The sequence below is a fragment of the Grammomys surdaster genome, unplaced genomic scaffold, assembly GCF_004785775.1.
Source record: "Grammomys surdaster isolate TR1022 unplaced genomic scaffold, NIH_TR_1.0 100, whole genome shotgun sequence".
NCBI lineage: Eukaryota > Metazoa > Chordata > Mammalia > Rodentia > Muridae > Grammomys > Grammomys surdaster.
The window spans coordinates 11561726-11589470 of NW_021604579.1; the positions used below are offsets into that span (position 1 = coordinate 11561726).

The 27745-nt window shown below is 45.5% G+C and overlaps 1 protein-coding gene across 2 annotated transcripts in view; it reads right to left on the reverse strand.

Annotated features, from left to right (window-relative positions):
- Window positions 1–17937, reverse strand: part of Yipf1 (Yip1 domain family member 1) — a 40213-nt gene extending 22276 nt beyond the window's left edge. The window contains exons 1-5 of one of the 2 annotated variants that reach the window (XM_028786619.1): window positions 17843–17937; window positions 16580–16659; window positions 12315–12478; window positions 936–1016; window positions 610–697 (exon numbers count right to left, since the gene is read on the reverse strand). In XM_028786619.1, the coding sequence (XP_028642452.1) occupies window positions 610–697; window positions 936–1016; window positions 12315–12478; window positions 16580–16610 (364 nt within the window). In that variant the 5' untranslated portion in view covers window positions 16611–16659; window positions 17843–17937. Of the gene's footprint in view, window positions 1–609; window positions 698–935; window positions 1017–12314; window positions 12479–16579; window positions 16660–17557; window positions 17808–17842 lie in introns of those variants that run through there. The other variant, XM_028786626.1, reaches the window with a different exon arrangement.
- Window positions 17938–27745: the final 9808 nt, after the last annotated feature.

Consider the following 27745-nt stretch of genomic DNA (forward strand, 5'->3'; position numbering starts at 1 on the left):
AGAGGCAGAGAGGCAGAGAGGCAGAGAGGCAGAGAGGCAGAGAGGCAGAGAGGCAGAGAGGAAGAGAGAGAGAGGCAGAGAGAAGCAGAGAGAGGCAGAAAGAGGCAGAGAGGCAGAGAGGTAGAGGCAGAGAAGCAGAGAGGCAGAGAGGCAAAGGCAGAGAGGCAAAGGCAAAGGCAGAGGCAGTGCATGCTCAGCACAGACATGCACTTCTCCAAACTTACTTTTAAGCTTTGGTTGGTTGAATTACAGATGCAGATCCTGTAGACAAGGAGTCCCCTGTACCCTTGGAAGCCTTTCTTGCCTGCCATTCTTTGGCCCTAAGCTAAAAACCTAGACACTTCCGGCCTAAAATGTCATTGATACCTGCTTACCACTCTGCCCATTTAACAACACTCAAAAACACTTATCTGCGTCAAGCCCACACTAAAGTCACCTAACGCCCTTTTAAGGATGGTAGTAATTGCAGCCACAGGAATCATAGCCACAGGTCCACTGCACCAGGAAGCTTCACTGTCCTCTAAAGTCTTTGCAAAGGTTGTTCCTAAGTCCCAGGGACTCAAGTCACAGCATTATACACTCCACTAACAGTGTGACTCGCTAACTTACCATAGAGATCTGGATTGCTGCGGACGTACAGCCTCACAAAGTTCTTTCCAGGGACCAGCAGCAGAGACCCTTTTATTCTGTCAAAGACCTGCAAGGTAACAGAGCAGTGATTCTACTCAAGGTTTCTTTTCCTTAGGGTTTAATCTATTCAGCCTCAAAACTCAAGGTGGGCTACGTGAGCTTTTCTACGGTGGTTTCACATGCAGCAAGCCTTTGTGCTTGAGGAAGGCCACTTCTAGGACCAGGCCTCTAACATGATAGCTGTTCCATCCCGGCAGAAATGGGTCCCCACTGTGGAAAGTAAGGGTTGAAGCTGGTTCACAGACCTGGTAAGTGTCCACATCAAAGAATGTCTGATAGTATTCAAATGTCCAGAAGGGAGAGCTTTTCTTCTGACCGGCAAGGAGCTGTCAGAGGGGAAATGAAACATGGTGAGCTCCAGAATTCTCAATTTCTTCCTTTTCTTTTAATTATTATTTGTTTATACACATGGGTATTTTGTCTGTGTGTATGTGTGCATACCAGAAGAGAGCTTCAGATCCCACGGGATTGTTGTGAGCTGCCATGTGGGTGCTAGGAATTGAACTCAAGACCTCTGGAAGAACAAGCCAGTGCTCTTAACTGCTAAGCCATCTCTCCAGCCCTCGACTTCTCAATTTCTTGAGACACCAAAATTCAAAAATCTGATTACATGGTACAGGTGAGGTTAGCCTGGGCTATGTGAAACCCTGTCTCCAATAAACAAAGAAACAAACAAATAAATGGGGCCTGAGAGGTGAGGTGGCGCAGTAGTTAGAGCACTTGCGGCTCTTGCAGAAGATGGAGTTGGTATTCCAGCACTCCTGTCAAGTAATTCACAGTTACTCCAGCCCCAGGAACCCAATGTCCTCCACAGACACTGGCACATATGTGTACACAAAACACACACACATACACAAAAATTAACACAAATAATAAACTCATCCCACCTTAGTTAACAGGAAAGAGAATATTTAGGGTAAGAAAGGATTTTGTATGATAAAATTAGGCTGTGCCCTAAAGTAAAGGATTATACCCCAAAATGAAACAAAGAGTAAAGACAAAGACGGTAGGTCACAGTGATCTTGCGGGCAGCTGTATAAAAAATGGTTTATGCTTGGGATCAAGTTGACTCTAATCAGATGGTTAGTGCAGGCTGGAGAGGTGACTCGACAGGTATAAGCACTGGATCCTCTTGCAGAGACCTGGGTTCGATTCCCAGCACCTACACAGTGGCTCATAACTCCAGTCCCAAGAAATCTGACTTTATTTTGGCCTTCTCAGACACCAGGTACATACATGGAAAAAAAAAAAAAAAACAACAAACTATCCATACACCTAAAAGTAATTAAAAAGGAAATTAAAGGTTGTTGAAACTATTTCCCAAGGTTAAAATTTAATACACTGCATAAAGCTAAAATGTATCCTGCATGTTTAAATAAACAGATTTTGGAAGCTAGAGAGATGACTCCGAGGACCTGGATTCAATTCCCAGCATCCCCGTGGTGGCTCACAACTGCCTAGAACTCTAGTACCAGGGAATTCCCAGCATCCCCGTGGTGGCTCACAACTGCCTAGAACTCTAGTACCAGGGAATTCCCAGCATCCCCGTGGTGGCTCACAACTGCCTAGAACTCTAGTACCAGGGGATCCTATGCCCTCTTCTGGCCTCCTCAGGCATGGCAGTCACATGGTACACAGACACACGCGCAGGCAAAACACTCATGCACATAAAATAAAAATGAATGTCTTTTTTTGAAAAAGACAGATTTTCTTAAACTACTGCTCTACTCTTGGTAACATTATACAAAATTGGCTACAGGAAGATTCTCTGCTTTAAAAGACAATAGCTTGTGTTTTCTGATTGGGGGTGGAGGGGCTCCCAATTACTGGGGAATTTAGTCTTAGCACAGTCAATTATGTATTCAACTATTTGTCCCAAAACCTTTAAAATAACCACTGTAGGGCCAGCAAGACAGTGCAGCTGGTAAGGGTGCTTGCCACAAAGCCCGTTGACCTGACTATGATCCCAGGGACCCATGTGGTTGAAGAAGAGAACTGACTCCCTCAGGTTGTCTGCTGTCCTCCAAATGTACCATGGCTCATGCACATCAACACACACACAAATAAACTAGGTAATGCTAAAATCTGGTTAAGTTTGATCAACTATTATTTTAAGTTATTATAGACTATTAAGAGTATATATGCATACATATGAACATATATGCAAAAACTGAGGCATGTAGGTTCAAAGTACACAAGGTAATCTACAGGCATTCTTGCTTCTACAAGTCACATTAAATCCGGGCCTCTGACGAATAGCATGGCCAATGCACCTCTCATCTGTATTCAGTAATCCAGAGAGAAAGTAATCAGACGAATTTCAGACAGAGGATAATCTTCATCAGCTCTGTCATTCAAATCTGCTCTGGATCTTATGTTCCAAGTTGTTTGTTTCTATTCTGAGCCCATCTGCCCAAGAACCCCTGAGTGCCAGCCCTAGTGCCCACTGTGCCTCCATTTCCCCTCTGACAGGAAGAAAGAAACAGGAAAATACTGCCAGACTGCAGGAACAGCACCATGCTGGTGGAGCAGAACTACAGCAGAGAGGAGGTCTCCGTGTGTGGAGAACAGCTGCAGGGGTGAGGAAGACTCCAGACCGTGGTAAGAATAGCTCACTGGATAGTAGTGGCACACGCTTTTGATCCCAGCGCTCAGGAGGCAGAGGCAGGCAGATTCCTGAGTTTGAAGCCAGCCTGAGCTACAAAGTAAGTTCCAGTACAATAGCCAGGGCTACACAGAGAAGCCTTGTCTCAAGAACACACACACACACACACACACAGCTTAAGACAAAGGCTAGTAAAGTTCTACTTTTAAAAAGTCTGACTTGCATTTACTGCTTTAATAAAATAAGTGCTTTCCTATTGTATATCCTTGGGCATAAAGCAGAAGTCAGTCTGTGGTCATTGATTGTTTGTTTTTTAGTTAATTCATTTATATACGAGTGTTCTGTCTGTGTGTATACCTGTATGTTAGAAGAGGACACCAGATCCCACTATATATGTTTGTGAGCCACCATGTGGGTACTGGGAATTGAACTCAGGACCTCTGGAAGACCAACCAGTGCTCTTAACCGCTGAACCATCTCTCTAGCTCCTGTGGTCACTGCTGATACTTTCAGAACTTCTCAAAAGTCTAAAACTATGCCTTGATTTTTCTGAGGAAAGGGGGGTGTAATGCAGCTAGAATATATGGACTTAACATTCTGCAAAGACAAAGCGTCTAAATTTTACTTCAAACGTAAAGTTGAAGCCAGGTGTTAGATGGCTAATGCCTAGAATCCCAGTGTTCATGAGGTAGACGTGTCACGAGGATTGCTGTGAGTTCAAGGTGGGTCTCAAAAACAAAACACAAAAAATCAAAAGTAAACACAAGCCAGGCTTGGTGCCACAGGCCTGTAATCCCAGCACTCAGGAGGTGAAAGCCTAGACGACAACTAACTCTGTCTTCTTTGTGTATTTAATATGCTTATATTCCCCAGTGTGCAAAGCCTCTATAACGCAGAGCTTAGGGGTACATGGTACCAAGTGGTACCCTCCAAACTGGAACTGTCAGAGGTGCTGCTCAGGCTCCTGTCTGTGCCCTCTTAACTGTATAATGACTATTATCCTCGAGTGAAGACAACTAGGCCTGCCCAACACGTGACACTCTAGGAAGGAAGTGGCATCTGATACTGCCACTGGGACATTAGTCACCTGGAAAGCATGTCTGTAAACAGGAGCAAAGTGTAACAGGCATTCTCTTTGCTGTTGGTTTCACTTCTTTATTTTTATTTTTGTTTGTTTTTTGAGACAGAGTCTTGGTATATAGCCCAGGCTGGCCTTGAACTTTAGATTCTCCTGCCTATACCTTCCTTAGTGCTGGGAGTGCTGGGGTTACAATATGCCCCACCATACCCAGCTATGCAATGAGTATTTATGTCATTTAATATTTCATAATTTGAGATAAGTAAGCTCTTAATGAATTATAGGGCCAGGCATGGTGACACAAGCCTGTAATTCTAAACACAGACAGTAGAGGCAGGAGGGTCAGAAGTTTGAAGACAGCCCCACTACACATGAGTTCAGTCCATCTGAGTGACAGGCAACACCTAAAACAAAACAAAAGGTTTTTATATTTATGTGCTTATTTTGTGCACAGGTGTGTGTGGAGGTCAGAGGACAACTTTGTGGAGTTGCTTTTCTCCTTTCCTTCCATCTCTACATGGATTCAAGGGTCACACTCAGGTTACCTGGCTTGTGGAAACATACTGATAGTCTTGGAGTAAAAAAAAAAAAAAAAATTTTTTTTAAATTATGAGGGCCTTAATCCCAGCTCCCAGGAAGCAGCAGCAGGCAGATCTCTGAATTTGAGGCCAGCCTGTCAGCCTGATCTGCTCTAAAGACCGAGTTCTAGGACATCCAGGGCTACACAGAGAAACCTTGCCTCAAACACATTCACACACATTCTCTCTCTCTCTCTCTCTCTCTCTCTCTCTCTCTCTCTCTCTCTCTCTCTCTCACACACACACACACACACACACACACACTAATAATAATAATAACAACAACAGGAGCTTAATTAATTAAACGATGCCATGTGAACACTTTAAGGTTGCTCTCAGAGTCTCATCTTGGCTAGACTAAGGCTCCACTTCTTCATTTTTTTTAAAAGATTTTATTTACTTTATGTATATGAGTATACTGTCGCTGTCTTCAGACACTCCAGAAGAGGGCATCAGATCCCATTACAGATGGTTGTAAGCCATCATGTGGTTGCTGGGAATTGAACTCAGGACCTCTGGAAGGGCGGTAAGTGCTCTTAACCACTGAGCCATCTCTCCAGCCCAAGGCTCCACCTCTTACCCTGTTCTGTTATGATGGCCCCAAAGTGAACAAAAGTAAGCCCAATTAAAATTCTGTCCAGCCAGGTAGAGACAGACGCATTACCATCCTCCAGAGGATCACAGCAAATTCAAAGCCAGCTTGGTCTGCACAGTGAGTTCCAGACTAATCAGGTCCACAAAGCAAGGTCTCAAAAACCAAACCAAACCAGATCAAATCAAACCAAGCCAAGCCAAACGGACTGCAGGAAGCGACCTATACTCAACAATCAAAGCTTGGAAACACTGCCAGGAAAGACAGAAACCAATATCCAGTGCTTGGCCTCTACAGTCAGTCAACATCCAGAGGATGAGGGGATCCCTCTAAAAGGAGCCTGCAACCCAGTAAGTTACCAGTCTTCTTGGTCAGGGAGGTCGTAGCTATTGGAGGTTGGCCTTTAACCAGGATTCATTCTACAATGAGAGTCACTGGAAAGGGAATGTCCCCATGTTTCCAAGGAAAGCCATGTGACCATGAAACTCCAAATATGTCCTAGCAGAACAGCCAAAGACAAAGATTAAAGGAGCTTCTTACAACCCCCGAGGAGCCTCAACCAACCTTAACATTAAAGAGGAAAAGGGCATTGTGAGCCACCTTCTCAGGCTGAGACACAGGAAGGCACAGTCAAAGAATGCAAAACTTAGCAACATTTTAAATCAGTGAGAAAGAAAACAAAACAATAAATCTAATAGGGACTGATTGTGGCCATGTGTTAAACCCGAGATCACAATCCACGGTTGTCCAGTTAAATCAAGCTATATTTTAGGGTGTACCCAGGACTGGCCGTCCAGCTGTCTCACCCTAAGTTACAATTGAGAGAGCAGCCCCTCTCTTGAAGTCTCTTTTATAGGAGAGATAAGGTGTTCAGAGGAAAGAGAGTATTGGTTGTTATCCATTGTTAGGGAGACACAATGTAAGGGAAGAACAAGGGTAGCGCCATGCATCATGGGAATGGGTTGCAAGCAGTTTACATCAGATCTAAGAAACAAGAACTTATTCTTAATTTCATATAGAAACCTTAACTTGCAAGGACTTAACACAGGACAACAGGCAGCTATTCTTCACTGTCTTAACTGCAAACACAACCTTAACCTGCAAGGTATATTTTTCCTGTTTTGGTTTTCCGTTAACTTGCACGGATGATGTTCCTGTTTTGTTCTCACTCATGGAAGCGCATGCCTTTAATCCCATGACTGGGGAGGCAGACGCAGGCAGACCTCCAAGTTGCAGGCCAGCCTGGTCTTCAGAGAGAGTTCTAAACCAACCAGGGCTATATAGACACTGCCTCAAAAGAGTAAAATACACTGAAATAAGACAAAATGGGCTCAGAGTGATGTCAGCTGTTTATTACAGGATCTGCTCAAAAATGATACCTGTGGTCACAGTGATCAGGGAGAAAAGCTGACTGATCCCAGCAAGCCTTGGTCATCCCTCTGTAACTGTAACCCACAGTCATACAATGCTCAGATCTCCAGTTCCACCAGCTCTTCCACAGATGGACTACCAACTCTTCTTAGCAAATTGCCAGTGTTATTTTGATACAAGTATTTTCAATTATGTAACACATCTTTCTGTGTCTCCTTCAGGCCTACATTTTAACTATCTGGAGCCAATAACTAACTATAAAGGTCTTTAAGTATATAGAATAGGGTCCAGATGTTAGGGTCTGGTAATAATACATGTCTTGCTATTTGATGGTCAATGGTCACAGGTTACACAGAAGCATAAAAATCTTCATTTGGCTTTCTGTCCAGCTGAATTTTTTTCCCATGCTTTGCCCTAGGACTAAATTATCTACTTCCTTTTTTTCTTGTTTTACTTTTTTTACTTTCATCTTTACTTATGTGTATGTATTGTGTGTGGCTGTACATGCATGCAGGTACCCACAGAGACCAGAAGGTGCTGGATCCCTTAGCTGCAGTTATAGGCAGTTGTGGGTCCCCTGATATGGCAACAAAATTCTAGTCCTCCTGCAAAGCAGCTAGTGCTCTTAGCCACTGAGCCATCCTTCTCCAGCTCACTTGGTTGTTATATTTTCAGTTGTGAGCCTAGCTGTCTTAGGGTTTCCACTGCTGTAAAGAGACACCATGACCAAGTCAACCCTTATAAAGGACAACATTTAATTGAGGCTGGCTTCCTGGTTCTGAGGTTCAGTCCATTATCATCATGGTGGGAAGCATGGTAGCAGCAGGTAGGCATGGTGCTAGAGGAGGTGAGTGTTATACATTTTGTTCCAAAGACAAATAGGAGAAGACTAACTATTCTGCACTGGGCAGAGCTTTAAAGTCCACCCCCACAGTGACACACTTCCTCCAACAAGGCCACATCTCCTAACAGTACCACTCCCTGGGGCAAGCGTATTCAAACCACCACATTCGACTCCCTGGTCTCCATAGGCTTGTTCAAATGCCTGAGTCTAGGGGGCCAGATCTAGCCATAGAATAATGCAAAATGTATTTAGTATAACTTCAAAAGTCCCCAGAGTCTATAACAACCTCAACAATGTAAAAAGTCCAAAATTCAAAGTCTCTACTGAGATTCATGCAATCTCTTAACTGTAATCCCCTATAAAATCAAAATGAAAAAGCAGATCAAATACTTCCATCATCAGGGAATATATTACCATTCCAAAATGCCAAAATGGGGAAATAATGGACCAAAATAAGATCAAAAACCAGCTGGGCAAACTCTAAACTCAGTATTTCCATGTCTGATGTCAAAACTCTCTGTAGATCTCCAACTCCTTTCATCTGTGTTGACTGCAACAAACTTTTTTCTCATTGGCTGGTTTCACTCGTTAGCAGCTTTCCTCAGCAGATGTCTCACAGCTCTGACATCTCTGACACCTTGGGGTCTTCAACTTTCCACGCTCTTGTTCCAATGTCTAGGATCCACACATGATCTTCTGGGCTCCTCCAAAGGGCTTGGGTCATATCTCCAGCTCTGCCCTCTGTAGCACTCTAGGCTCTGGTTGACTCCACTCCACTGCTGATGCTGTTCTTGGTGATCATCCCATGGTACTGGCATCTCCAACTCACTGGTTCTACTGCAACTAGGCTTCACCAATAGCCTCTCATAGGCCTTCTTTATGGTGCCAAGCCTCAACTTCTTTGCATGACCCCTTCAATCCTGAGCCATCAAACTGCAACTTTCACCAATGGCCTTCCATGGCCTCTCACAGTGCCAAGCCTCAGCTGCTCTCCATGACCCCTTCATGCCTTTAAAACCAGTACCACTAGATGATTCTTACATATTACCAAGCCCAGCTGAAGCAGGAGGTACAACCTTGGCTATCTCTGGAACACAGCTTCTTTGTGCTCTCAGAAAACACTTCCCAGAAGATTTCACCTGATGCTTCTCTTTTTTTGTTTGTTTGTTTTTGTTTTTGTTTTTTTGAGACAGGGTTTCTCTGTGTAGTCCTGGCTGTCCTGGAACTCACTCTGTAGACCAGGCTGGCCTCGAACTCAGAAATCCGCCTGCATCTGCCTCCCAAGCGCTGGGATTAAAGGCGTGCGCCACCACTGCCCAGCCATTGCTTCTCTTCTTAATCACTGCTAATTTCTTAGCTCCAGCTAACCAACATCAATTGTCCCAGTAGTCCCTTCTATTCTTGACTCTAAAGCCAGAACCATATGGCCGAAGCTGCCGAGTTCTGCTGCTTGCTGAGGCTGGAACATGGGCCCCTTGTTCTAGTATATTATTATCAGCTTTCTGTTTTCCAACTCCTTCACTGCCTAAGCTTGGATGTTCTGGAACTTTCTCTGTAGATTGATGTTAAACTCAGAGATTTGTATGCTCTGTCTCCTGACTGCTGGGATTAAAGGCCTGTACCACCACACCTGGATTTAAGCTTTCCTTTACCTGGCACTTACTCTGTACCAGGCTGGTCTTGAACTCAGAGATCTACTTGCCTCTGTCTACTGGGATTAAAAGGGTGTACCAGAATGCCTGGGCCTAAGTTTTCATGGCCACTGTTCCTCAAGATCCAGATCAAAAGTGTGTGCTATCATTTCTTGACTATAGTTCATTCCAGATTAAAAGTCCAAATGAGAACAATAACAAGTAACAATAACACCTAACATGTTCTAACTATTCCTTAGTCAACAGCAAATGCATAAACAATAAGCTGATCTGGGTGGGATCTTTCCCCAAGTCACCACTCCCCTAATCTGTTTATCTCCTGGACTCCATTGAACTTCCTGGAACCCGTTTACTCTACTTTGTATTTTTCCTTTTTTTTTCCCCTTGCTACACTTCATCAAAGCGCTCTTCATGAGTGTAGACCACAGCACAGAGTCTACACTGATTTGTTTTGAGACCTCCTTTTTCAATGCAATTAATCTGAGTCTCTTCATCTGAGCCTCAGGAAGACTATTGGGATAAGGGTAAAAGGCAGCCACATTTCTCACCAAAATATCACAAAAACAGTCTCTCAGCCACTTACTAAAATTCTTCTCTGAAACCTCTTGGGCCAGGTCTGCACAGTTCAAATCACTCTCAGTAACAGTCTTCCGTATTCCTATAGGATAGCCTGTTAAGCCCCATTTAAAGTATTCACTGCTGTCCAAATCCAAAGTCCCCAAATCCACATTCTTCCAAACAAAAGCATGGTTAGGCCTATCACAGCAGTACCCCAATCACTGGTACCAACTTCTGTCTTAGCTAGGGTTTCCATTGCTGTAAAGAGACACCATGACCAAGGCAACTCTTATAGTGGACAACATGTAATAGGGGCAGGCTTATTGGTTCTGAGGGTCAGTCCATAATCATCATGGTAGCAAGCATGGCAGCATGCAGGTAGGCATAGCACTGGAGGAGCTGAGAGTTCTACATCTTGCTCCAAATGCAAACTAGGAGAAGACCGACTCTTCCACACTGGGTGGAGGTTCAAAGCCCACCCCTACAGGGACACACTTCCTCTAACAAGGCCACACACCTCCTAACAGTACCACTCCCTATGGGCCACGGATATTCAAACTTCCACACTAGCCTTTAATGGCTAAGCCATTTCTCTCCAGCCCACTCTGTTCTGTTAAGGTACTATTTCATATACCCAAAGGCCACGTGGTCAGCAGTGGAAACGTCCCTGTCCCTCTGACTTGGCTCTTACCTGAGGCTGGCCCTCTAATGACTATCATTTTGTTAGTCCTTGCCTCTGTAAACATTTTGGCCAGGTTTGTGTTTCTAGGTTATGAGTATTCTACATAAAGTTAACATTCAAGTGCTGAGTCCAGGCAATTTCAACAAGAGAGACAAAGGCCACGGCCTGCCACTGGGCCTCAGAAACCTTTAGGAACAGATGAGATGGGGGACTGCAAGTGGCCAACAAGCAAGAAAATGAAAATAAGAACAGGAAGCTACAGGCAAAGTGGTTAAGACTAGTCGCTACTCACATGGCGCTCATTCTGACCAAGGACATTACTATCCTTAGGCTTTGTTAGTTTTGATCCTGTTTATTTGAGATAGAGTCTCACTATGTAGCCCAAGCAGGCCTTGAACTCTCAATCATCCTGCCTCGTCCTCTGGAGTGCCTTGATTTCAGGTGTTTGCAACCATGCAAGCCTCCGAGAGCTTCGTTACATGGCTATGGTAAAGCATCTTAAGAGCCTTTTCAGCAGGAGCTATACGGCACGCCCAAGCAAGTGTTGAGCCATGAACAGAGTCTGAATTTCTGTCCCTTCCTAGAGAACACAGACATTTAAATCCGTCTCCTCTGGATGTAGCCCTGTGCTCCTGGCTGCTCTCCCTGGAGGGGAGCCTGCTGCTCACTTCTCTAACCCCAGTGCTCTGCAGGCTTCTGGATGGCTTTTCTGTAAGAGACTCACTTTCCCTTCACTGCAGGATGCATCAGTGTCTGATTCCTAGCCTACTTGTGACAAAGGACCCACACAGCCGGTGATGATGCCCCAGAGCTGCACAGTGAAGCCACTACTGCACACTGAGCAAGTGCTCCTCTCATGGGCTGTGGACATAATTCAATGTGTGGAATACTGAAGAAATACTACTACCCCTGCCCCCCACACACACACCCCAATCGTGTACTCAGGGTCACAAAGACCCATCTGATTTATACGCCACCCAATCAGACAGAGGCTCCCATGTGTCCCTGTGGTGCTCCTTCACCTATAACATTTCTCAAATCCTACTGAGTCCGCTCCCATTGCTTCTAGTCAGGACCATTTTTGCCCTGCTCTGTCTGGCCTTCTAGCCTCTAGTCTGTCTTCCTCCAACTTATATTTAAGGCCACCAAATCTAAATAATGTTTGAATTTATCTAGATACATGGTTAAGCCTTTCATTGGCTCCTGATGCTTTTTCAGAATACACGAGAACTAACAGAACTCACTAGGTCCCTTCCTGTCAGTAGTCTTACCTGCTGCCTTCACTTATCCTTCACTGCAGTGCAGGAGGAGTCGGCGGCTGTTCTGTCTGCACCGAGATCTTTCACGCCTCTGTGGCTTTACTAAGATCCTTCCCTTTGCCTCCATCACCCTTGCAGATCTTCTTCCCCGGGCCATCTTTCCCTCTTGCAGCAAACTTAGCCAGGCGTCACTGACCAGAAAAAGCCTTTCCTAACCTCTCACCTGCTTCCCAGACACCACCCCAACACCTGTCTGTTTCCTAGCCCCAAAGTGATGTCTTGGGCCATATATCCATGATGTCACCACTGCCTGGCACTGCACCAGGCATGTACCCAATGAGTAAAAGCGTGGACTCTAAGCTCTGAGAAGAGTAAAGGGACAGACACTGGAAGGTTAGTCCAAACCTCGGTCTCGTCAGAGTCATTGTTCCCCAGCAGCTCCTCATCCTCTTGTCTCCCCAAGCTCCCGGGGGGTCTGGGTTGGTGTTTGAAAGATACACTGGGGTCCTCGATGTTTATCGTGGTAGCATCTGGGTTTGCTGCTAACAGTGTGGCTCCATCACCAAATTCTGAAATGAAGCAAAGCACAAAGGCCTGGAAACCCTCCTGCACTGGTAGCTTTTCACCGAGAGCTCTGGTGCTGGAGATGTAGCTTTGTGGGAAAGCACATGCCCAGTCCAGGCTGCTGATTACCTCAGCTCCGCCATGAACCTTATCTGTGACAAGAAGCAAGAGGCTTTGGAAACAATCTCAGCACCAGGGAGGCCGAAGCAGGAGGATTTGACTCCTGATCCACCTGGGCACATGGCACAGCGAAGAGGGGAACCAGGAGGGGAACCAGGAGGATTATCTAAACAGTCTTTAGTAGGGTACTCAATGTATCAAACATCTCTGATTCAGCCAAGTCCTTATTGCCATAGACGCCATGAGGACCAAAAAGAAAAGTGGAAATAACAGAATAAAACTCACTGAGCTCCATCACAGGAAGGCAAGTGTGGGGAGTGTCCTGTGTGCTTCCTTTCTTTGCACAGTGAAATTCATGCCAGTGATGATCACTCCCTCATAAAACAAACACTTTCCTCCGCTGAGAGGGTACCAGGTCCTGTTCTTGGGTGTGCGCATATCTAACAAACAATTCGAGAACCTGCTTTGTCTACTGGCGACTGTATAGAAACAATGACTTTTGTACTGTAATAGTTTTTAAAGTACACAAGAGATGACAGTGTAGACAAAGCTCTTAGGGACTATGGAGAAGAACACGCTATGACATATACATATGAAGATGCCATGGAGAACCAATTACTTTCCATGCTAACCTAAAAAATAAGTAAACAAACGAGCAGAGGAAGAGAATAAAAGGAAGAAAAATAAAGAGTATGGGAGCTCCAGTCTTAAGATGGTCACTAATCAGTGGGACCACTAAGTCAGCTTTGTGTGTATGTGTGTGTGTGCATGTGTGTATGTGCATGTGTGTGTGCATGCGATGTGTGTGTGCATGTGTGTGCATGCGTGAGCATGAGCATGTATGTGTGTGTGCATGTGTGTGTGCATGAATATGCATGTATATGTGTATGATGTGTAACCATCTGCACATGTATGCTTGAATATATATGACTAACATCAGGCATCTTCTTCCATCACTCCCCACTTTATTTACTGAGGCAGGCACTCTTACTATAAGCCCAGAGTTTGTCAATTGGGCAGTCCAGTTAGCTGGGAATTCTGTCTCTGCCTCCCCTGTGCTGGGATTACAGGCAGCCTGCCCACCTACCTGCTCATGTGTTTCACACAGTTTTCACATTAGCAAGTCCTTTATCCTCCGAGTCATGTCCCCAGCCCTAAGTCAGCATTTTAAGGTTCTTGGGCTATACTGTTAAATTCCATCCAGAAAACTTTCCTCATTAACTTCCACCAACAGTGATGGAGACTATCTCTGAGCATCCCAACACTTTGATTAGCTATGTTGAAGAAAACTCAAGACAACACTGAAACTTTTCTTCTTTATTTTCCTTTGAGACAGGATCTCACTAAATAACCCAGGCTGGCCTTGAACCAGAGATCCTCATGCATCTGCCTCTTGAGTGCTGAGGTTACAGGTAGGCACTGCCACACCTAGCTTACCTCTGAAGACCCGAGAGAGCACCAGTAGTCATGGCTATAACACACACTGTAACTCACAGGTTCCAGCAGTGGAGTGGGGCTTAGCTCAGCTCTCTCTTAGTGCCCTACAGGTCCATGAATACTTTATGTAGAAAATCAAAGCTACAAGGTTGAAGAGATAGACTACTGTGTAACAACTATTCGAGCCTGGTGGCCAGCCTTTGGGGTTTAAGACCATGAGATGACCTTCTGTTTCAGTTAAGACTCCAATCATATGCCAGACCTGGTGGCACACACCTTTAGTCCCAGCACTTAGGAGGCAGAGGCAGGTAGATCTCTGAGTTTGAGGCTACAGTTGTGTACAGATTGAGTTCCAGGACAGCCAGGGTTACACGGAGAAACCCTGTCTTGAAAAACCAAAAATAAATAAATGTAATAATAATGATAATGATAACAACAACAAAAAACAAACATGCATGACCCTGGTCATTAGGGAAATTATTCCATGTCTTTGAGTCTGATTCTTCACCTAAAACGCTGCACACAATATCTACCCTACAGAGACCTTGGGAGATGATACAAGTTCTGACTACTGTATAGTGCCAGACAGGGTACTGACAACTGTGGTCACAATGCTGTCAAAGGGAGCCACATGAAGGGAGACACACGTAAGTCATACATATTTCAAAAGCACCTTTGCTATCAAAAAAGCACACCTAGCCGGGCAGTGGTGGCACACGCCTTTAATCCCAGCACTTGGGAGGCAGAGGCAGGCGGATTTCTGAGTTCAAGGCCAGCTTGGTCTACAGAGTGAGTTCCAGGACAGCCAGGGCTATACAGAGAAACCCTGTCTCAAAAAACAGAAAACAAAAAACAAAAAACAAAAAACAAAACAAAAAAAAACAAAAAAAAAACAAAAAACAAAGCACACCAGAAAGAGGAGGAACAGAGCGCCACTGTGCAAGCACGAGGTCAGAGGGGCCCTAGGGAAGATACAGCTCACTGAGTTGATGGAGTCAGAGACGCCTTCTGAAAAAAACGCCCAATAAGAATGACCATAGGTGCTACACAAAGGGTTGCGAAGGACCCAGGGGCAGAGAAGGAAGTATGTGCACCCTGGCAGACACGGACAGCACCATCTGGAGTGTATCTCTTCCAACAGTAACGTTCTCTGCCTCTGCATCCTGGCCTATCTGAAGCTGTCTTTTACGCCCATCTTTTCCTAGCACAGTGACTTCTGACAGAAGGCACCTGAACTCTACCTTCTTGTCTACCATCTTCCTCAGGACAGCCTTCTAGGCCACCCAAGGGACCACATGCTCCTCTCTGAAGCCAAAGTCCTTAACACGGTTTTATAACCTCACGTTCATCATTGCCCACCTCCTCTCAAGTCACCTTGGGCCAACAACCTCTGCTGCCCAGTCTATGATCTGGAACACAGACCAACTTTTAGTCCTTTTCCTCTTTAAAGAGGAAAAGAATTAAGCAATCTTCCTCCCGCCACCCAAGGGGCTTTGCAAATGCTGTTCAGAATACGTGCACCTCCTTGCACTGTGCTTTTAGATAGCATGGTCAAGGAAGGGCTCATCCTTGAAGCAAGATCTGAAGAAAGACAGCCTGGAATTGGAAAACAGGGCAAAAGCCTTAAGCTGGGTCTGTTAGGTCACCAGCCTGGTGGGGTGGGCAAGAGTGGGAAAGGCCATGAGCTATGAAAGGACAGGACAGCAGAGGCAGTGGGACCCGGTTTTCCAACCTTTCAGTCCCAGTGAGATGGGACGCAAGGTGCCAGTGAAGGCAGGGTTTTAATTTAGGTGACAGTGGTGAAGGTGACCTTGAACCTTATGGGAAGGTGAGAGGAGGTGAGGAACAGGCAGGTGTTTAATTTATTATTGTTTATGTGTATGTGTGGGGGTGGAGGAGTATATGGAGACCAGAAGGGGCATCAGCTCCCCAGAACTGGATTTACAGGCAGCTGGGGCCACCTGATGTGGATGGGTACTGGGAACCTGCACTGGAGAGCTTTCCCAGGGCAAGTGCTCTTATGAGTGATCTGAAATGAGATGGAGAATTATGGTGTGACAATATTTGCCAAGAAGTTATTTCTATTTTAACATCAGACAGTGGAGAGTCTGTGATGTCACCCTGCCTGGGTTCCAGTCATGGCTGTCTGGTTTATTAACTGTGTGACTCTTAAGCAGATAGTTTGATTTTTTTTTCTTTCTGTGACTTGGTTTCCTTACTGAAAAGACAAGCAGAATGATTACTTTATAAAGCCTGATCTGAGAAGGATTACATGAGTTGTACCCTGTGAAGGGTTTACAACGGTGTCTGCACAACAAGTGCTGAGAAAACACTGGGCAACTGCTAATTCCTAGTTTATGGTGCCTGCTGCCCATCAGAAGAGTTCTGTGAGAAAACTAAGCAAACAAGAAAAACCTGGGTGTGCCCAACAGCCTCTTACCAAGATGTTTGAAATAAAGCCCTTTAAAATATGTGTCTGTAATAAAATCCACTGCTGTGGCAGAGGAAGCTGCAACCACAAGACCAAGGTGGGGACCCTCCTGCCGTACCTTCAAACCGTAAGTCATCCACAGCTGCCATTCAGCCAGTGGCTCTTCTCCCAAGGGTGAGGAAGAAAATGTTCAGGGATCTAAAACAGAGAAATAAGTAAGCTTAGGAAAAACGGAACAATCTGCAGAAAGAATTCACAGTAAAAGAATTCTTAGAGCCATCTGTGGTGGTAGTGCACGCCTTTAACCCCAACACTGAGGAGGCAGAGGCAGGCAGATCTCTGTGAGTTTAAGGGTAGCCTGCTCTACATAGTGAGACCCTGTCTCAGAAATTAAAAATGACTATTACATTTCTTTATCTTTTGTGGCTACGGGAGTCAGTTCTTTCCTTCCACCATGAGGGATCCAGAATGGGACTCAGACCATGCTTGGGGACAGCCACCTTTACCTGCTGAGCAATTTCCCCCGCACACATACTTGGCTACTCTTTCAGCAGGGATTGAACTGGACACAGGGGTGAGAACGGAACACAGGACAGCCTAGAAGTATTCAGGACTCCGTGAGTGAATGTCCACCCAACCTGTGATCGGGACATCTATCTGTGAGCAGAATCCACCCAATACAGGGAAGAACCATCCAGAGCAACACTGGATAGCCTATAAAGGGTCAGAAAGCTGGTACTGTAGCTCATTTGATGCCTGCCTAGCATGCACAAAGTCCTGGGTTCAATACTCAGGATCTGCAAAATTTGGTACATGCCTGCAATCCCAGCACCTCGGAGATGGAGGCAGGAGTCTGAGGAAATTTAAGGTTATCCTGAGCCACCTGGTGAGCTCGAGACCATGAGTTAAAAGAGTGCCCCGTATCAACAAAAAGAGACTGGCTGCAGGGGACAATCGCTACTGTGTGAATGTTCAGGGGTCAGGTGCAGCCCGGAGATGGAAGAAAATGGAAGGGAGCCTAGGATTTGGGAGAGGTGAAGGGGAAAGCATTCCAGTGCGGCGGGTTTCAAGTCCTAGACCCTGGGGTCAGACAGACCTGGGTTTGAGTCCCGAATCTGTTGCTTCTCTGCTGTGTGTGCGCTCCTTGAGGCCTCCTCATCTGTAAAATGGGTTTATGATGGTGTCTAGACCATGCTATAAGGTAGTGCGTGTAAGGCGCTTAGCGAAGAACCAGGCAATTAGTAGCACTTGACTGTTAGCGACCCTGCAGTCAGGGACCCGGGGAAGCACAGACAGGGTTCAGTTGGAGGAAAGCCTGAGCAGCAGAGGCCGGAGCAAGTAGGAGATTCCCCAACTTGCCCAGAAGCCCTGACACCCTCACCTCGTAGGGAGAGGGTCCAACTGTCCAGGAAAGGTTTGGGCCTGGGATGCTCTGCACTGGTAACCAGTCAGCCCGGTCCCGGAAGCCGGAGATCCGGGGGAAGGCATTGGATTTCTCCGCCTCCTCCGGGCAGAGCACCGCCCCCTCTCTTAAAGCAAACGTGGTCAACCAGAGAAGACTTGGACGACACCAAAGACGCCGGAGCACCCGGGAGTTCTGAGCCGCGTCCCGCCCCTCTCAGTGGTCTTAAAGAGACAGGCGAAGTAGGACGAATTCTCAGGAGTTCCGGAGTGTTTTATTCATTGTTTTTACGTTTTTCTTATGCAAGTAGAAAAATGAAAAATAATTGAGAAAATGATCACCAATTCCGGTGTCTCTGGTCATGAAAACCAGCGAGGAAGGCTCCTTAGCAGTGGCTCATGAATAAAAGGAGTCCTCCTGTCACTGTTTACTGGAGACTGGCCCTGAAGCTGTACCACCTACCTGTCTGACAGTCACATCGAAAACAGCAGGACTCAGCAACATTGGAGTAGTCTGGGGAACAACCTTGTGGCCTGCTTCCTGGAGTTCCTCCAGGCTTGGGAAACTGCCTCCTCCTATCCACAGAAGACTCTCCTGTTGCTCTATTAATCCCCTGGGCTTCCCCCTGCTTTGGCAATGCTTGCCTGAATTCTGTTTGCTTATCTTTGCCAGCCTGTGAACATTTTGAGAACAAAAAGACCTGAAATGATTCTACTCTCCAGCTGGCCAGTACCAGCCAAGGCAGTAGCATACAATTACTGTTCACAGTATTCTAACACGGACTGAAAGGGTCAGTTCTTGCTGTCTGGGAGCAGTGTAAACAGCAGGCACTTGATTCATAGCTCATACAAGGAGACCAGTGTCTTTAGCCTCACACACAGGGTACTTCCCATTTGACTTCTAACATACTCTGAATATTAATCATGATTTATAATGTCTTTCTTTTCTTATTTTAACAATTTATTTATTTTATGTATGTGAGAGTACACTGTGACTCTCTTCAGACAGATCAGAAGAAGGCATCAGATCCCATTATAGATAGTTGTGAGCCATCATGTGGCTGCTGGGAATCGAACTGATGACCTCTGGAAAAGCAGTCAGTGCTCTTAACCACTGAGCCATCTGTCCAGCCAGATAATGTTTTTCTAACTAGCAAGCAATCAGGTGTAATAACACACATTAGTCATTGTTACTCATATGAAGGGGCTTTGTCTATGCAGGACCACCGACTCTCAGAACAATGCTGCAAACCTAAAGGAGTCACCTTGTTATATAAAGGGAAAACTGGGCTTAGGGTGTGTGCCAAGCACTTTTGGTGAATGTTGGGAATGAACATCAGCTTATGAATTCAGTCATGCAAACACGGGACACCTCCTCTGTCTCACACTCGCCTGCTGCTAACCTCACCCCCGCTGATCTTACTCCAGCTACAGCAGGCAGACCCTGAGCAAAGGTCATCCCAAACCCACGCTACGTGCTCCTCATCTTCTGCACCCAGCCTTGTTTCTTCATCATAGATCATGGGACTCTACTAAAACCACGTAGGACCCAGGCTGGTGCACCCCAGACATGCAGAGGAGAAAGCACTTAATGCCTTGTGGGCAAAACTGTTGACCAATAGAGTCAACAGTTGGTGAGCCCATGCATCTCCCCTCACTCAAATGCCTACAAGTGCTTTCTACTGCTTTCAAACACACTGAAGGACTGAGGAACCAAATTCCCTTGATGGTGCATACCCGAGATGGCTAACCTCTCTTCCCTGTCTTACACTATCCCCTCCTCACCTAGTCCTTGGACTCACACTGCGTTACCCACATGAGCGCGCACACTAAGGCGTGTGGGCACCAAGCAAAGCCACAGTCGGGTGTGTATTGGAGGCTGGTAAATGCGTGTGGGTACAAGTGTTCACAACTAGGTCAAACTTTACTAGCCGCTTGTATAGCACCTTCTGACTCTGTTCCGGTTTGTTTTCTATTTCTGTGATAAATACAGCGACCAAAGCAACTTGGGAGGGAAAGAGTTGACTTGGCTTACATGTTCCAATCATAGTCCATTACTGAGGGAAGTCAGGGCAGAACTGTGGAGGAATGCTGTTTACTGTCTTGTTTCCCATGGTTTGCCAAGCTTGCCTTGTCATACCACCCAGTACCACCTGGCCAGGGGAGGAACAACCCATAGTGGGCTGGGCCCCACCACCATCAATCAAGAAAATGCCCCACCGACTCGCCTACGGGCAATCTGAGAGGGGTAAAGGCCCACTTAAGGGTCTCTCTTCCTAAATGACTATAGCTTGTGTCAAGTTGACAAAAATACCAACCAGCACAGGTGCCATGAACACTAGTCAGTAGGGAAGAAACTCTGAGGTCAGTACTAGCTTCAATTCTCCATGTCCTATGTGTGGTGGCTTCAGCAGAGGGTCTTATCATCTGTCTCTGGTCAGTAACCATGAGCAAAGACAGTGGCTTGTTTTGTCCTAGGAGGGTCTGTGGGGACCCCACCTTGAATAATTGGAAGGTCAATATCCCACAGCTGGCACTGGGCCAGAACTGGACATCGGGCATCTTCTGTCATTTCCCACCTTGTTCTGTTAAGAATGGGTTTCTCGCTGAAATAGAAACTCAGTATTTTGGCTAGATTGGCTAGAAAGCTCCTGGGCAGCTTACTCCACCCCACCCCCAATGCTGGGGTTACAGGACACATAACCGTATCCAACCCTTTATGTATGATCTGGAGATTCACATTCGGGTCCCCATGCTTGCCGAGCAAGTGCTATGATCCACCCAGCCATCTCCTCAGTCCCAGTACAGGCATTTGGAACCAGCCCACCCACAAGTCAGAAAGCAGCAACAGCCCATGGCTGGTGATAAAGGTGGGTGGGGCATTGGGGGAGGGACAGGCTGCAGCATCACATTCCTCAAGAGTCTAAGTATGGCTGACAGAGAAGAGATGCCCATCAAAGATAAAGCGCTGAGGCCCTGGAAGAGTAAGAAGTCGATGCTGACAATGATTAAGATACAGACTGGCTTTGTTGCTCTTGCTGCTTGAGACAGGGTCTCACTCTATAGACCAGGCTGGCCTTGAGTTCATAAAGATCCCCCTGCGTCTTCCCCCACAAGTGCTGGGATTAAAGTGTATGATACTATGCTTAGCCTGCAGACTAACTTTTCTTAACTTCATGGGAAGCCCTGAGAAAACAGGTCAGAGCAGCCTGCGGTCATCTTAGGGCACATGTGGACACTGCACAGTCTCTTTAGAAGCTTTGAAGGAGACTTGTTCTGGTTTGTTCTTTTTTTTTCTTTTTCAAAGAAAAGCTGCCTGCAAATCAGTTTGCTGTCAGGAGGCCAAGCGTCTAAGAGTCCTCACGCAGTCTCTTAGGCTCCTCCAGCACAGGTCCCAGCACAGACAGGAGAAGTGGAAACCTGAGAATTGGATGTAGACATTTGGGTAAAAAGCCATACATACACAACTCACTGTCCCCCACTCCCATACTCCCTTGGATCACCAGTAGAGGCAGAAGCAAATTTTTTTTCCTGCTGCCCAAGAAAGAAATCTCCCGTTGCTTACAGATGCTATAACAGTGCTAGGTAACTTTTTGTAGCAACAAATACCCAAGAAAAACAATTTAAGAGGGACAAAGTTTGTGTAAGCTCATGGTTACAAGACTTCAGTGTTGTCTGATATTTAATCACATTGTGAACCCCAAGATTGTGAACTGCAAAAAACCTCTTCTTGTTGTGGTGTGGCTCAGCCCTAGCACACACCTTTAACCCAAGAGCTTTCTGTAAGCAGGATTAAATAAAGTCAACCAGAGGTCAAGAGGCAGGGCAAGCAACCAGTTGCCAGGCAGTGAACATAGGAAAATGCAGGAAAGAGAAGGGAGAGTCTGAGCTCAAGGGTATTTAAGACATCGTGGAGAAGGGCCTTTTCCTTCTGAGATGTCAGTGAAGTAGGAAGGTCAGCAGGGTGCTTTCTCTGCCTCTCTGAGCTAACAGGTTTGTACCCCAGCATCTGGCTCCTGAGTCTTCATTGGTAAAATTAAACAGCTGGGATTTTTGTTTTTAAAACAACAGTTCAGTCTAAGGTGATCTGGATCCATTCCTTTGAGTCTAAGACAAGGCGAAACATCATGGTGGCAGGAGCAGGTGGCCGCTCACCTCATGGCATTCCGGAAATAGAGGGGGGCAGACAGGAGGAAGCAAGATGCTCTTGAGAGGTGTGCCTCCAGTGATCTGCCTCCTCCAAAGTCTCTCCTATCTCCCAATAATGCCACTGGGTCATGATCCATCCTTGGACGAATCTGCTGATGAAACCAGCGTCCTCATGATCCAGTCCTGTGCATAAAGCTCCATGAGCTAGAACCTAACTTTTATAGAACCCCGTGAACTAGAACCTAACCTTCAACCCGTGAGCCTCCAGGGGACTTCAGATTCAAAGCCTGACAAACAGTAATTTATTCATCATTGTTTCAGACTAAGGGACCAAGACAATTGGAAAGAACTAACAGCAGGGATATCTGACCTGGGATCTACTCGGAACTCAGTCACAGAAGGAGCCAGCCTAGCAGAATTGTGTAATGACTTGTTGAAGGCACAGCTAAGGCACATTTGAAGAAATCAATGTGATGACAATCCTGACTTCCAACATGAAGTGCACAGCATCAAACCAATGGCTTACCCATTACAATGGGCATTGTAAATATGTGTCCATGGCTCTGTAAGCCACAGGGTGGTGCATTTTATCATTTTCAGCAAAGCAGCCCATGAACGGGATTTATGTCCTTCCCCAGGTTGAAGTTCTTCTCTGTAGGAAATCCTGGTTCCCAGGGAGAGGTCAAGGGAGAAAGGAATCAATTTTGCTCACTAACTAGTTCCATTAAATTAGAAGCTGTAACTATCTCTTGACATTTTTGGTTCCTCCCTCCAGTGCTCCAGTGCACTAGAAGAAGGCTGTACGGTAGGGATAATTGGCCATGAATGCTTTAAAAAGTTGGGAGACGGTGTGGTGGCCCACATCTGCAATCCTGATATTCAGAAAGCTGAGGCTGAAGGATTGCTGTGAGTTCAAGGGCAGCCTGAGCTACATAGAAAGAACAGAGACAAAAGGGAGTTCCTTGGACATCACCTGAGACTTCCACATCTAGCAGTAAGGATAAGCAGGCAACTTAAGCCACTACATTCTGGCAAGGACATCTAAGGGTTGAGTCACTCAGAGCATTCTAAGTCATTGCAAAATGCTGGCTAAGGCTGAGGGAAACTGGGGAGAGGCCATGGAGGGAGGAAATGAAGGGAACCGCTTGCAGCATCAGAGAACACAGTATTCTAATGCTCCCCCTTTGCAACACTTCATTGTGGACTGAGCTGTCCTCTTCAGAGAAGGGACCCCTGAGAGACTTGACCTGTTCCTCATCACTCTCAGGGACCATGTCCTAATGTAGCAACTCTGTGAGAAAGAGTAGGGTTGCACAGGAGTACAGCCTCTCCGCAGATGCCATCCAGTGCCTCTCAAGGGACACTTCTTATCTTCTTACCTCCAACCCTTGCCTTCCAGATGCCTCTGCTATGACGTGGGTAGGCTGTGACAAGCTCCTCACATGTGTCACAGGACAGGACTCTGCCTCGGAACCCCACCCCCTTGCCTTATATACGTCCAAAATGTGATGGAGTTAACATCCTAAGGACAAACAAGATCTCATCATATAGCCCAGGCTTGCCTCAAAGTTGTAATCCTCCAGACTCAGCCTCCAAAGCATTGGGGTTGCAGGCATGCACGCCAAAAAGTCTCTCTGGCAGACTTCTGGATGCAGGAGATGAGCCCCAGTGCTAAATGTCTCTCACTTTCTCTCAGACAGATGACACCAAGAGACATTTTGTAGTATTCAGATGTCAACAGAAGTGACACTTTCTCTTGATACTGGGCCATTGACTTAGCTTTCCCTGCCTTTTCTAGCTAGCCCGTATTATGCTAATTTAACAGAAAATGTCAAACAGAGGCTGGGGCATACGGCTCAGTTAGTAAAGTGCTTGCCTAGCATGCAAAAGTCCTGGACTTAATCCCCAGCACCAGGTGTGGTGAAGGCTGGAATCCCAGTCCCAGCGAGATGAGGCAGGACCTCAAGAATGTCAAGGGCTACATGAGACCCTATCTCAAAAGAAATAAGAACATAGGAGTCAATTCAGAGCCCTCTTCTTTCCACAGAAGCCCCACCGGGATTGAGAAGCCGAGGCACGAGGATGAACAAGATCACTGTAGGTGCGAGAGGACCCCCGGGGGGGGCCCCCCCCGTGTCTAGGAACAGAGCAAACAAAAGGTCTGTAGGCTCCTGCGCAACCCTACTGTGTCTCATGGAGTTGCTACATTAGGACATGGTCCCTGAGCGTGATGAGGAACAGGTCAAATCTCTCAGGGGTCCTTTCACTGAAGAGGACAGCTCAGTCCACAAGTTTTAAGCAAACTTAAAAACTCAAAACAAAACATAGAAACAAAACAAAAAAAACCCTTTATCTTTGGGCATTATTCCCAACATTTGGGAGGCAGAGGCAGGCAGATGTCTGTGAGTTCAGTGCCTGGTCAACATAGCAAGTTATAGGCTAACTAGGACTACATAGTGAGAGCCAGTCTCAAAAAAACCCCAAACTTTTTTGTTGTTATTATTGGGGTGTGTGTGGGTGAGTGTGTGTGGGTGAGTGTGTGTGGGTGAGTAGGTGGGCTGAGCGTACACGCACACACTTCACATTGGATGTGTGGAAGTCTGAGGACAATTTTGTGGAATCAGGTCTCTCTTTCCATCTTTATGTGGTCTCTGGAGAATCAGACTCAGGTCATTAGGCTTGTACCTGCTGAGCCACCTTGCTAGCCCTTACTTATACTTTTTTTAAAAAATATATGGTGAGTCTGCACATGGTGCATGTATATACACATGTATAGGTGTGCATACATGTACATGTATATGTAGAAGCCAGAGGACAATTTCAGGCATCATTCTTGAGAACTCCTCATGTACCACTTTGAGCCAAACTCAATCTAAACTAATGTCACTAATGGTTTTGAGATTAGAATTCTAGTTAATGAAGCATTAACTTGCTTTTAACTTTCTTAAGATTTTAATAGACCTCCTCCTCCTCCTCCTCCTCCTCCTCTTCCTCCTCCTCCTCCTCTTCCTCCTGCTCCTCCTTCTTCTTCCTTGTTGTCTTCCTTTTTTTGACAAAGGTCATTAAGATCCCAACTAGTCCAAGCTGGCCTTAAGCTCAAAAGTTTGAGATTGGAGGTATGTACCCCTATGCCCAGCTTAAGATTTTCTTTTTAAAATAGAACAAGTGAATCTTATAGATGCCTTTTTTTTTTAGGCTGAATGAGGAACTACATTATCTTTATGTTATTAAAATGCTGTGTAGCTGAACTGTAATCCCAGCACTTGGGAGGCAGGCAGAAGGATCTCTTGAGTTCAAGGTCAGCCTAGTCTATAAAGTAAGTTCCAGAACAGTTAGGGTTGCACAGAAAAAACCCATCTCAAACAAAACAAAATGAGTGTAATAAGAGATAAGTTCAGTGTGGTGAGATGGCTCAGTGCTTCCCACCAAGACTGACAACCAGAGGACTCACATGGTAGAAGAAGAGAATGGACTCTTACAAGTGCCCTCTGACCCCCACATGCACATCATGGCATGTGACCCCTGCCCCACCCATGTACCATAAACACACACATACCCAGCTGCCACAGCCACCTACATATCTTATAGCCAAAATCTGAGGTAAAGATATTTGAAGAAGTAGGAAAAATGGTTTACATACAGCAGTGAAATATTTACATCTTAGAAAGAAAACAAGAGCACTGTATTTGAAAGAAATTATCCTTTAGAAATAAGGAAGAAATAAAGAATTTCTCAGGCAAACAAATATTGAGAGAATTATTGCCAATGAATTATCTCGAAAAAAAATCAAAAGAACTTCTTAATAGAGAAGGAAAATATCAGTGAGAAACAGTTTTACATAAAGAAAATAGCACTAGAGGAAGATGAGTGAAAGTAAAGTAAGAGGTTTGATATTTTTATCCAAAACAATAATGGCAGCAATGCATTTGACCACACACAGACACAGGCACACACACACATGCACGCACACACACGCTCGGTGATAGTCCCAGTCCAAGTGTGTGTGTGTGTGTGTGTGTGTGTGTGTATTAGTTACTTATATCACTGCTGTGACTAAATATCCAACCAAATGCAAATTTAAAGGAGAAAGGGTTTATTCTGCTTCACAGTTCAAGGTCACAGTCCATCATGGTAAATCAAGGAGAAAAGGCTGAATGAATCTTGCTGCTCATCTCTCTTTCTCCATTTTATAGTCCAGGATCCCAGCTTAGGGAATGGCACCACCAACAGTGGACAAGTCTTCTTACCTCATTTAATGCAACAGGAAGGTTTGGAGGCCCCCTTCCTTAGGTGATCCTAGATTCTGTCAATTGACAATGAAAATCAGTGAATGGCCGAATAATCAAATTTAAAGCATAATTCCATTTATATTAGCATTCACAAAGTAAAAATCTTAGTATAAATCTAAAGATATATGGACAAGATCTCTAAAACTCTGACAAAAGAAACTAAAGAAGACCTGATAAACCAACATGTCTTCCATGTTCACACACAGGAAGATCCAACACAGCCAAGATCTTCATTCTCTTCTTGTAGATTTACAGACTCAACACAACCCAGAGCTACACCCAGCAAGTTGTGTTACTGATACAATGTTTTAGTTAGGGTTTCCATTGCTGGGAAGAGACACCATGACCAAGGCAACTCTCACTAAGGCCAACATTTAATTGGAGCTGGCTTACAGTTTCAGAGGTTCAGTCCATTATCATCATGGTGGGAAGCATGGCATTGCCCAGGCAGACATGATGCTGAAAGAGCCAAGAGTTCTACTTCTTGATCCATAGGCAGCCAGGAAGGAAGTCCTCAGCAGGTATCCAGAAAGAGGGTCTCCTTCACGCTGGGTGAAGCTTGAGCATAGGACCTCAAAGCCCACTCCACAGTGACACACCTCCTCCAACAAGGTCACACCTCCTAATAGTGCCACTTCCCATGGGCCAAGCATATTCAAACCACCACAAATTGATTCTTGAGTTTATGTGGAGCAGAAAAAGACCTCAGAATAGTCATAATAATAATTAAGAAGAACAAAAGTAGAGGATGTGGTGGTTTGAATATGCTTGATCCATGGGAAGTGGCACTATTAGGAGGTGTGGTCTTGTTGGAGTAGGCATGGCTTTATTGAAGGAAGTGTGTCACTATAGGAGTGGGCTTTTTTAAAAAAAAGATTTGTTTATTTATTTATTTAATATATATGAGTGCACTGTAGCTGTCTTTAGACACACCAGAAGAGGGCATCGGATCCCATCACAGATGGTCGTGAGCCACCATGTGGTTGCTTGAAACTGAACTCAGGACCTCTGTAAGGGCAGTCAGTACTCTTAACCACTGAGCCATCTCTCCAGCCCAGAGATGGGCTTTTGAGACACTTCTAGCCACGTGGGAGGCAGTCTGCTTCTGGCTTCCTTTGGATAAAGATGTAGATCTCTCAGCTCCTCCATGTTCCCACCATGATGATAATGGACTACCTCTGAACCTGTAAGCCAACCCCAGTTAAATGTTGTATTTATAAGAGTTTATAAGAGTTGCCTTGGTCACGGTGTCTCTTCACAGCAATGGAAACCCCAACTATGGCAGAGGACTAATATTATCCAAGAGTTATTATAAAGACACAGTAATTTCTAGGTGGCCTGACACATCTGTAATCAAACACTTGAGAAGCAAGGGTAGGCAGGCCAGCCTGGGCTACACAGGGAAACTGCCTCAAAACCACAAACAAGTAAAAAAACAATCAAGA